Source organism: Mytilinidion resinicola (genome assembly GCF_010093595.1).
Source record: "Mytilinidion resinicola strain CBS 304.34 unplaced genomic scaffold BDZ99scaffold_9, whole genome shotgun sequence".
In the NCBI taxonomy this organism is placed as follows: Eukaryota; Fungi; Ascomycota; class Dothideomycetes; order Mytilinidiales; family Mytilinidiaceae; genus Mytilinidion; species Mytilinidion resinicola.
Genome location: NW_022985445.1, coordinates 203,065 through 214,510, shown reverse-complemented (window position 1 = coordinate 214,510; position 11,446 = coordinate 203,065). Strand labels below are relative to the sequence as shown.

Here is an 11,446-nt window from a genome sequence, read left to right as displayed (position 1 = left end):
TCCTGCCACCTCCGACTCTATTCATGGTTCCATGAATCTCGCTCTGAACGAAACGTGGCTGGTGTTGTGGTGTATCATGGTTCCATGGTTCCGGTTTTACGTGACTTATATATAAAGTCTGGGTCGGAGCCGGAGCGTGCCGCGCCGCTGAAAATAGATTGAAAGGACGGATTTTGAGGTCTATTTCCTTTTTTCAGGATCTCTTCGAAAAATTTAGTAGAGTGAGTGTGCGGGGTTTATGGTTAACGGTGGTATTTAATCCGGCGAAGTTGAAGTGTATGCATTCGTACTCCTGGCCATGGGTGACGCTGGCATTATTAGCGGTTCCCAAGGTCGGACGATGCTGCAATACTCACGTTGTCTTAACGACGAACAATCTCAAGGGGTGAAGGAACCTGAGTGAGTAGGTAGGCCGTAGACACGCATGCAGCCTCTGAGCGATCGGGGCGCACACATGATGATCACACGGTGGTCACGTGATTACGTAAAAAGAAAAAGTGAAAAAAGAATTCGAGAAATGATAGTAAGGACAGTTGATCCGTCAACTGACCCAATGTTGAATGATGTCCGGTCTAGGGGGCAACTGAGCGCTGTAGCAGAGCTCGAGGAGAGAAGACAACGCCTGTAAGGGGAAAGCGAACACTTAGCCCGAAGGTGCAGCTGAGTGGAAGGGACTAGCGAGATTACACTTCAAGAGAAGTGCACAGTAGCGGCAACCGACTCGACCAACGGGGCAAAGGCAGTAACGGCCCCTGCTTCCAGGGGTTGTGATTGGGAATGCAGGACATTTTCAATTATGTGTAGGTCAAGTCCGCGCTATCTACAAGTCTGTGCTCCTAGACTCAAATTTTGCCTTTTTCTTTTGCTGATTACTTGCCGGCCTCTTATTCATTGACCTCTTAGTTTGTCTCACTTTAGTAGCATCTTCTTGCTTTTTCATGTCTTTCACTCACAGATGCGAAGTAAAGGTTCTTGAAAAAGAATCAGGCTGTAAGTTGGACTGAGAACGACGTGTATGAAGCCAGAGATCAGCAATGCCGCTACACAGAATCTACAATGTTGCGTTCGTAGCGGCCAAAAGTCTGAGAGCAAAAAAATGTATCCTCGTGGATCTTGACAAGCTGACTCGAACTTTGGTCTAACTCATTTTCAATGTGAAGGAGCAAACTGGTTGCTTAGGATATAGACGTGCCCCAAGTCTTACCTCACGACGTAGCCGCAAGTCAATCACCGAACAGCATTCTAGCTGCTTATACCCGTTATCGTGCCGACTTCTAAGATACCTTTGCCTTGAGTAGTATCGCTTCGCAAGCTTCTCGACATTCACCCTTACCGCCCTCTCCTAGCGATACCTCATTACGATTTGGTCAAGTACTGAAGCTCGCATATCGCGTCGTAATCGTTCCTCTGAAAAACTTAGGCCGAGGCTGGTACTGTAAGGTAAGCACGATGAGACGCGTACATACATATCAAGTGATTGAGGTCCGATGTGGGTTCTGGGAAAGCATCAGTCCTCGCAAGCTACACAGCCAGATAAGCCTTTGGAATATATATGCAAGGGAGCAGATCGATTTATATCGAGAACTATTGATCTCCAAAGGATTGTCTAGCCAGTCATACGCGGTGGCAAATTTTCTTACATACAGCAATCGTTCTTTCGCCCCCTTTGTCTTGTTTGGTTCCTATTAGCTTGTTCAACATTCACCAAGACACTTCGCCCCACCTCCCCATCTGTCAAGCACCAATGTGTCCGTTATTCACCATCACAGGTCTTGCCACCTCGCACAATTACATCCCTCTTTCAAGTCAGCAATCCTCAACACCATCCAACTGCTCCGACAGTTCTGCCTCGTCTATTCCCTTCCTTCCTCAAGTCCAGAATATTGAGGGACGCTTCCAAGCCTCCCCTTGTGACCATGGAGGGCTCCGGCGGCAATTACAAGTCGCCGAGCGCCATCATGGTCGAATATTCTAAGTTGATGGTGGAAGAAACTCAGATTACGGGTCATCACTCCGCTATCCAACTTAGGATGGCAAACAGAGTCGCTCATTCCCTTGCTGACCACCAGGTCGAAGCGTTCAGAAACCAGGCATGGACACTACGGGATGAGCTTGTGAGGATTAATAGACTCAGAATTGTAAGATCCTATGCTCATGCTATATACAGAGCACTAACTCTGCAAGGCGCTCCTCGGGGCATATCACTCTGTTAAATACCAACCCTATTGGGGTCCCGATCTTACCAACGTCGACTCGTCAAACGTGGTTTTTATTGCTGAAGCTCAGGTGCCCTCTGCATCCATCTCCCCCAGCGATGTTACGGAGACCGCGAAAGCCTCAACAACCTCTGGGCGCATTACCGCAGACTCAAACTCAGTCGCTGGACCTTCCGCCTTGGCCCCGAATGATACCTCCGTTTCCGCATTCCCACCCCCGGCCGAAGGCAGCAACAAGTACGATATTTCGGATTTTGGGAACATCGTTCGGACATCAACGGGCGCACACGTCGAATTGATCTGCTACAAATGCGGAGAAAACGCTGTTGGTAGAGGCCAAAAGCGCGCTCTGCACTTTCTCGGCGGTGTAGAAGCCTTCCGGCGCCATCTGGAGCGCATCCACAACGAGCGGCTGACACCAAGTGCCGTCCTTGACCAATGCGCTGCCCGGACGTTCTCAGAAGACGACATCGAAGCTCTTGCGACTGCGTCTGCGAACGCGCCCGCGAACGCGCCCATCGTCAAAAAGATTCCATGCCAGATAGCAGCGCGAGATGAAGGCCCCCGGAATCGGCTTGGAGCGCCTATTAGCCAAGCAGATATCAATGAGACCGCTCAGCACGTTGCCAATCTAGATGCCTCAGCCTCTGAAAACGGGTCTCACCATACATCTACTGAGGTGCCTGATACTCGACGCCCCTCTGCTCAACGTAGTCGGCAATCTGTCTCAGATCTAGTGGGGGGTGGAGGCCCTCAAAATGGGATAGAAGCGTCCATAGGACGTGTCAATGTTGGGGTTATGATGAATGGGAACATCAATCTGACCCACCCCGCCTCTTTCACGCTCTCAATGTCCGTATTGGTACAGGTGATCGCAATGTGAAAGCATATATTGTGTCTATCACTTATTGACATGACCACAACCTCTGGGGCATCCTGTTCCGACTCTTCTATATAGATCGTGTACGTCTGTCGCACTGTGATCACCAGCTCTTGAATAAATTGGTCTGTCTGACTCATCTCACTGTATAGCCTGTAAAGTCATTCGTATTTGAGATGTGGGAACAAGTGATATTCATACCTCGGCATTTTGTGACGTCCTTTTGGAGGCTAGGGAGGAGTAAAGCTTCGCGCCGGATACGATAGTGGATCTCAGAATCCCCTCAACAACAGTGGCTCAAGGAGCACACAAACACCTGCACGTAGTGGCTCAGGAACTGCACAGACGCTTGGTGGCTCAGGAAGCACACAACAGCTCAGTGGCTCAGGAAGCACACCAAACCCAACACCGCAGCTCACAACTGCCAAAAAGGCGACTGTGGCTAAAGACACAACGCATGCGTCGCAAGAAGCGCATTCAGCGTAGCACAACACTGGCCGTCATCTCCCTGGATTTCTAGCCCTCCAGGCGAAGGTGGCGGCGCGTAAAAGCTCTGGTGCAGGCGTGGCCACGGCTTCATCTCAACAAGCCGTGGCGCCCGTTGCCCAGGCTTCACTGGCGATTTCGGAACAAGCACATTCAGCACAGCACAACGCTGGCCGTAAAAGGGGAGAGCTTCCTGGATTCCTCGCCCTCCGGGCAAAATATGCGGCGCGTATCAGCTCTGGTGCAGGCGTGGCCACGGCTTCATCTCAACAAGCCGTCGCGCCCAATGCCCAGGCTTCGCCGGCGATTCCGGTGCCCTCGAAGTGGACCCACTACTATCGTCGAGACAATTTTGGTGAGCCTGACGATGAGTACGATGGTTGATTGGAGGCTTGAGGGCACCTCCAGTGTGAGGCCAGCTTTCTCTGGGGAGGGATATCTTGGTGTGTTTACATAGTAGACACAAATGAAGGGTTACTGGGCAGACATTTCTGTGCACGATGACCTCCAACTTGAGTGTGACGTGATGAAATCGACAAGACAACAGCACTTTCGCATGAAGCAAGCTAGACCGAACTAATTTGCAACACATGAAGAGAAGGTGAAAACTCTTATTTAACCTCCAGCAAGGCACTAGCATTGATTCGCTTAGAGAAACAGAAGCAAGAAGTATCATGGTGTCATTGCGCTTTGCTTAATAGTCATGGAATGAAATACAAGTGTCTTGGTCTGCGAGAATGCTCACACAAGTGTGCCCGGATAACAACTGCCTTTCTCATTGCAGTATCGTCACAAATCCCACGCCCGAATGAGAAGCTTAGAAGAATTGAATACCTAGATAAGCCACATATCCGGAGAAGCCTTGAATGATTTCTTGATCTGTCACTTGCTGCGTACCTGCACTGCTGATCATGAGATCGCGAAATTTGGCCTCCTTTTTCTCTAGGCGAGAAATCTCTTGCCAAGCATCCAACAGCTGCTTTTGTAGCTGAGCTACTCTACCCTTGCTGGCAATTTCTGTTGCTTCGGCAATATCAAGGCGACGCTTCAGATCGGACTTTTCTATCTCCAATGCCTGGTTCGCAGCAGCCATATCGGGTTACCCATCCCAGTTGACACTCGAAAACCCGAACGGTTGCAAACGCACAACCACGCCTTCTCTATCACCCTCCGCAACGATCTTGTTGCACTGTTGCTTGTAGGCGTTATCCGCCGCCTGTTTACAGGCTATATGTACCTCTTGGAGATTAGGCAGCTGGGATCTGCGTACCGCACGAAAGTGTCGGAACAAGGCATCAAGAGCTTTGTCATAAGGACCCATTCCCTCGGACTCTAACACCAGATGCGTGACTGAAGTGGGTATCAAGTCGCGTACGAACGGGTCCAGTGAGCCGTTGAAGAAGCGCTGCAACGAGGTAGCAATGTTCCCTGTAACACCCGCGGCATTGATGTTGCACATGACAAGTTTCAGAGGAAACTTGAACTTCTTTAGCTTCTGGAAACCATGTATCGATGCCTTGCCGGGAAGGATAGAGCCGCGCAATTCAAGGATCGTTACCGAAAGTTCGATGAGGTGACTCCCAGCTTCGCGCGCTACTGCATTGATAAACTTGCAGATATCCCAGTCTGGAGGACGAGAGTCATGCCGTGTGCTATGCGAGTATCTTAACGTCTTCAAGCGTGGTGTATGCTTGAGGAAGTCGGTTATGCCTACGTCGTCGATACAACAGCCACCTAGATAAGCTGCTTCAAGTGTGTCTGCGATATAAGGCGAACCTCCAAACGCGACACTTCTAGGGTTTTCTCCGATTGCGAAGCCGCCAGGACCGCTAAACGACTTCAAATGCGGTAGAGCGAGGAAGGGGCGCGCCCAACTCAAGCCCCAATTTTCAGTCTCGGATCTCCATACTGATCCATGGAAACTTGTGACTGGCCGAAGACCGGAAGAGGAAGACAGAAAGCTGGATTGCCTAGCCTCTTTGACAAGGACATGGAGCAGCCGATTCGTCGCGGCATTCGGCTTCCATGAACTTGGTATGGTGAGGTTCTCGGTGTCACCGAGCAGCGTTAGGAGAAAGGCACTGCCGTGCTGCGAATAGCGCATCTCTCTAACGTCCTCCGCAAACGCAGAATAGTACTCCCTCCAGTTTAGCCGGGCTCGCCGGAGATACGTAGAGTTGGCAAATAGTTGGACAATGACTCCTCCATCCTCAATGCTTGGGACCGACTTTGGTGGTTCACCACGGACACGTAGATGTGGAAGGAATTTGCTGTCCTCGACAAGGTTTGCGGTTCGAATGTACCGCGCAATAACGGGGTCAGCGGCGATGAGGCTGATGAGGTCGGAAGCGGCCACCAGGCTGTCGCGCGCGTGAGCGTAGTAGCCAAAATGTCGGAAGCGGGAGCGCAGCTCGTTGTGGCGCTTGATGAATGGTGTGCAGCGCGCATAGATTCTCTTGCAGGTCGTTGCCAAGTTCTCGAAGCTCAGTGGTAGAGAGTATTCGACGACGATGTCAAGAAGCTCGTGTGGGAGGGCCGTGAGAGCCATAGTGAACTAGTTTGTCTCTTGTCGAGGTTGTTGACGGTGTTGTTCAGCGATTCTCTGATAGCAATTAAGGATGATGTCTCGGCTGACTCATATTCCTCCCGGATCGAGATCGGAATACGCCTATCCCGGCACAGCCACAACTGTGCCTCTTATCTGGTCCGATGTTGTTTTAATCTAGCACTCTTTAAATCCCAACACTGCCTTCACAACTGTGCCTCTTATCTGGTCCGATGTTGTTTTAATCTAGCACTCTTTAAATCCCAACACTGCCTTCACAGCTGTGCCTCTTATCTGGTCCGATGTTGTTTCAATCTAACACTCTTTAAGTTTCAACACTGCCTTCAAATCTTTTCGAGCATTCCTTCCTTCGCGCTTTACGCAGCCAACGTGGCCTTCTGATGAGTGCCGGTAAACCCCGTTCTCCATTTTACTTGGATGTCACACTTTATTCATGGGCACACCTACATTTAGCAGACACCACAATACAAAGACTCTGAATCGTTACCGCCAACATATTAATTTAATCCGTTTTACTCGTTTGGGGAAGGAAAGGAGTAAGGATTATGTAGGTCGTGGCCAGCAACCACGAAACTCGACCGTGGTGACATTGAGTGTCAGCACACTAAAACACTCGACGATGTTTCGTGCCACACGGGTCAGGTTCCAACAAAGCGACGTGTGCACTCCCTCGAGCATCCTCCAGCAACTTGCTGCGCCTCATGAGCGGACACGGTGGTCAATCCTAATCAACGCTCTCATGGAATTGGGAAATGGGAAGAGCTTCCTTGGTCAGCCATCGTTGGGAGGGCATATATATCTCTGCATGTTCCGCTTCTTGTGTGATCAAAAACCAAATCCAGTCTTTTCTCTCTTCTCCAGCCGTAAAAGCTTTTTGCTATTCGATCAGTAGAACTGCCTAGCATGCATTCCGTACTTTTTTTTTCTCTTTTGCTTACCGCAAAAGCAGCTGTATTACCGTCAATAACTCCACGCGCACTTCCCCCTGGTTGCGACGAAGCGTATAAGGACATTGCACTGGTCGAGCTCAACGATGGACCTACTACTTCTGGAGACGCGGGCATCGGAGCAGAGTTTGAAACTCTCCAAATCCAATTTTCAAACAATCAATGCAGCCTCGCAGATACCTTTTCAGCAAAACGCAAGACGGTTCAGGGCCGTTCTGGGACGAACTTTGTGCTTTCAGTAGACACTTCTGTCGAACAAGGCAAGGGAAAACTCAGCGCGGAGTATGTCTTGGATGGCAGGAATATTAGAGTCGGCGATGGGAGCGCTGCAGCCGCTGGCAGAGCAGCTCATGACGACCTGGTAAGTACTTCGCTAAATAGGCTCCAACCTTGACGCAATTAACGTTTGCAGGCGAGTTGGACGCCTTGGAGTGAAAACCCGCAAAATCAGGTTACCATTGAGAACTACCAGCAATGCAATCCTTGGGCCGTCAGGGGCCTGAATGGAAACACAAACAAAGACCAGATTTGGTGGGCTCCTCAAATCACTGCATCGATGCCTTCAGAAGCGCTATACTCCTTGATGAAAGAGAATGTACAAGGCGTAACGAACGGCAGGAACGTCCTTAATGGCGACACTGGTATCAATAGAGGCCAAAACATCCAGCTAGTCACCGAAGACTATTTCAAGGACCTCTCGCTAAAGGTCGATGTCAAGAAGATCAATGACGCAGTGCTTGGATTCTGTACTCTGGTCCTATCTTATGCAAAGGCTGCGAACAAGCTAAATCTGAACGATCCAAACACTCAGGAGATGAGTCCTAAGTCGTGGATTCCGTTCATGCCACGAACGGAATTCGTCACGATTTACAGCGCAGTCAAGTCATTCTTTCCTGCTGACAACGAGCTCTTCGATATCTTCAACACACTCGCATGCTACAAAACTGGAGACTTCACGAACGATAATTTTCAAGTCAGGTACGTAGGCGGCGTGGCTTTACAGCTCACTTGCCTAGCTAACAGCATACAGTATCGACAGCGACTACTGCACTGGGACGGTCGAGAACCCTGTACCTGGTGACAAATTCGGAGGTCTGCAATACAAATATATCGGCAATTTTCCCAAACAGGGCATTCCTACCACCCTGAGTATCAAGGAATGGATTCAGGATATCGACCAAGGCAGTCCAAGCCCAGATTTGTTGACGACTTTCGACCAACAGTACGATGGATCCATCGGTGGCCTTGGAACTCAGGTCGAGAAGATGTTCAACCTGGACCGCACAGCGCCTTTATTTGAATTTCGAGACCTCGTTCCTCAGCTTACCGCGGACTTCGAAAATTTCATGGGCGACGTAGACTCATCTATTCAGGCACTGCACAAGAACTTCGCTGCTCGGCTCATGAAGAAAGTGAAACGCGACGCCAGCGCTTGCCCGTTCAGTACCGCTGCCGGTCCAACTTCGACGCCCCCTGCTAGTCCAACTACGACGCCCCCTGCTCAGCCAAGTTGTGTCGTCCAAGATACGGATCCTGGTCTCGGAATAACGTCTGAAGGTTGCATCTGTCAAGAGTCAAGCACGTGGCCAGCGCTCTCGACATCATCCGGGGCTACTTACAGCGCTCAATGTGCCTACACCGCACCTCCATCCAACAGTGCGCAAGCGACCATCACCCAGGCGCCCATGAAGCCCCAAACGAATTCCCAAGCCTGCCTGGTCTGCACGCCTCAGCCCAACTTCGAAGATGACTGCACGTCGATGCCGAGCTGCAATCCACAGACAGCCTACGCCACGGCAACCGTAAACTCGTCTCCCGTGCACTACGGCACACTTTCACAAGACGCGTTATTCACCGGGATAAGCACCGCGCTCAAAGCAGCCTGCAGCAGCATTACCACCGGTAAGACAACCGTTTCCGGAACGGCTACACCAACAGTTAGCTGCAACAAAGACAACGACTACACGATCAACAACCAATTGCCCTACGAAAGTGACGGTTTCCTCGCGAACGATGGCACACTGAGTATAAATGTCGGCTCCTATGCCGCCACGGCAGACCAGGTGAACGCGCTCCTCGCCGTCGCATCAAGTATGGTGACTAAATCTGCCAACTCGAGCGAGAAGAGCTGTCACATCATGCATTACCAAGAGCCAATCATAAAGCCACGCGGGATATTGGGGCGCTCGCTCTCTCTAGGACTTCCCTTTCTCTTCGCACGATCTGACCATCCCGTCCCAACGTTTAGCTCGATGCGGGTATGCAACGGCCCCGCCGTAGTCGTAGCCAGTTACTGGGCGCCCGGGTATCGGGATCGCATTGGCAGCGGCAATAAAGCCCCGAGCCCCGATGCCCAGTTGACTGCCACTTTGAAGTTCACTAAAGGCGCCGACGGGGATTTCTTCTGTGAGGTTGTGGCGGAGTTGGCGGGGGCTATCTTGACCGAGGCTGCACCGGAGTTAGCTGAGCTCGATATTTTTGAGGCTGAGCAGATCCAGGCTGCTTGTGAGGAATTAAATCAGTGAGGGAGACACTCTGAATTCGAGTATGAAGAGCTGGCGGCTTTTTGGCGGATGGCAACGAATCTACTCAGCGCGTGGGCAACAAGCGATACATCATCGTGGGCGATGCATTTGTTCCAGAGTACGAGATAGGACACGGAAAGCACCGGATCGACGGTCGCGGAGGAGTGCTGCACGAGATCCAGATCTGTTGAAGAGAATTTTGTCGTTTGCTACAAGCGGAGTATACCTAATACGAACTAGACTATAACATCACGGATGACTTACTTGCACTACTAACTGCTCTCCCCCCACTCCTGCAATCTTAACGCCATGAAGAGGTACGTCGAGATCCTCAGAGTTTGAATGTCCAATGGCCTCCTACAGCGTCAGCATGATAAAGAGGTCGAGAACGCAAGTTGGCGCTCAGTGTCGTAACGGTCGTTTGTAAACGGTTTCTGTCGTAACTATTCTTGCTTGGACAGCTCACTGTATATCCTCTGTCATTGCATAGCTGAGCGCTTGAAGGCGATCTCATACCCTGCTTTGGTTGGCTTTTACTCCACCAGGTGCCCCCTATCCGACGCATACCGCCAAGCTCAAGATGGACGCACAACGAGGGCTCGTTGTACCATCTCCTACTCCTGTAGTATGGCCTTCTTCCACACACAGGGGAAATGCATCGCGCGAAGCGCCAACGGCCCCGACAGAAGGAAAAGGACGTCGCAATCCTTTAACTCAGAATTAGTCACGAGGGAACATTGGAGATTTGCATGCACGCGCAAAAACCATCGCGTCAGATCGCCCTCCCCCTATCCCACACATTGGCTAACAGCAATATCGCAACCACGATATCGAAACCTACCCATGCCTACCAGGTTGGCAAGAAATAACGCGACGATGCCAGATGGCCTTGCTCGAGGCTTATATATCGTCCCGTCTCTTACAACAGGGAGGCATTCGCCATAAGATTCCTCCCGCTACCGGTCGAAGACAGGCCTGGTATTGCATGGCAGGGCATTACCTATAGGGTCGGAAACCCAACATATACCCCTGGATATATGAAATTGTCTACAGAAAGACCAACAGCAAGAAAGCCCAAGCTCCTCTAAAACCCAGCCGGAGCCACAACGTAGAGGACGTAAGAAGGCAATTGCGGGCAACACGGACAGTAATACGGCGAGCGCTTTAGGGGCGGTTGCGGCCGGTACTTAAGGCGATATGGAGCAGAGGGGAAGGGAGGTTGTTGCTATCTACGCGGTAGGCAGGATACTAAATATGGAGCTGGGTGGAGCATATTAGGAGGGTTCGCAAGAGAGGTATCGTTAAAACTGAGGTAATCCTGGAGAAGTTAGGGCGCCATAGCCCTTAGTAATACGGTGAGACTAACCCCCTGTAAAACTAGTTTCCCTCGATCCCAACCATCCTTTATTACCTTTATTACGAAAGCCTCGCCCTTTTTTCATCGTCAATTTCATGATATTCTAGATCTACAAGCACTTCGGTTAAAGTAACACCAAAATGTCCTATGCTTCAGATTTTAGAGCCATACAATCCCATCGCTCGTTGCTAAATATTGCTTAAGAGTTTGTATTTTCTTCTTATATATCATATATTAATAAAGTTCAACTTGCTTTAAGCTTATGTCTTCACACTAATGCACGCATATCGAAGCAAATAAGTAATATTAGAAGTACAAACGTACATACTATACAGTAAATAAAAGTAAATATACAGCAAGCCGCTAAAGTAAAAGCAGTAGAAAGATTTTTAGACTAGGAAGCACAGAGGAGCTACTATATTAACACAACAAGCGCGCAACTTAAACAATATACTAAGGAACTATACCA

The 11,446-nt window shown here is 50.2% G+C and overlaps 3 protein-coding genes across 3 annotated transcripts; 2 read left to right on the top strand and 1 right to left on the bottom strand.

Annotated features, from left to right (window-relative positions):
- Positions 1–1,916: 1,916 nt before the first annotated feature.
- Positions 1,917–3,966, top strand: BDZ99DRAFT_519993 (uncharacterized protein; the record flags this gene model as incomplete). The annotated part of the gene is made up of 3 exons (XM_033725478.1): positions 1,917–2,138; positions 2,185–3,078; positions 3,583–3,966. The coding sequence occupies 3 exons, from the start codon at positions 1,917–1,919 to the stop codon at positions 3,964–3,966; spliced, it is 1,500 nt and encodes a 499-aa protein (XP_033576858.1).
- A 240-nt stretch (positions 3,967–4,206) lies between these two features.
- Positions 4,207–5,103, bottom strand: BDZ99DRAFT_462541 (uncharacterized protein). Its single transcript, XM_033719867.1, has one exon. The coding sequence runs from the start codon at positions 5,039–5,041 to the stop codon at positions 4,682–4,684; it is 360 nt and encodes a 119-aa protein (XP_033576857.1). The 5' UTR covers positions 5,042–5,103; the 3' UTR covers positions 4,207–4,681.
- Positions 5,104–6,446: 1,343 nt separating this feature from the next.
- Positions 6,447–9,857, top strand: BDZ99DRAFT_570540 (uncharacterized protein). Its single transcript, XM_033728007.1, has 5 exons — positions 6,447–6,538; positions 6,605–6,918; positions 7,098–7,456; positions 7,508–8,073; positions 8,126–9,857. The coding sequence occupies exons 2-5, from the start codon at positions 6,768–6,770 to the stop codon at positions 9,618–9,620; spliced, it is 2,571 nt and encodes an 856-aa protein (XP_033576856.1). The 5' UTR covers positions 6,447–6,538; positions 6,605–6,767; the 3' UTR covers positions 9,621–9,857.
- Positions 9,858–11,446: the final 1,589 nt, after the last annotated feature.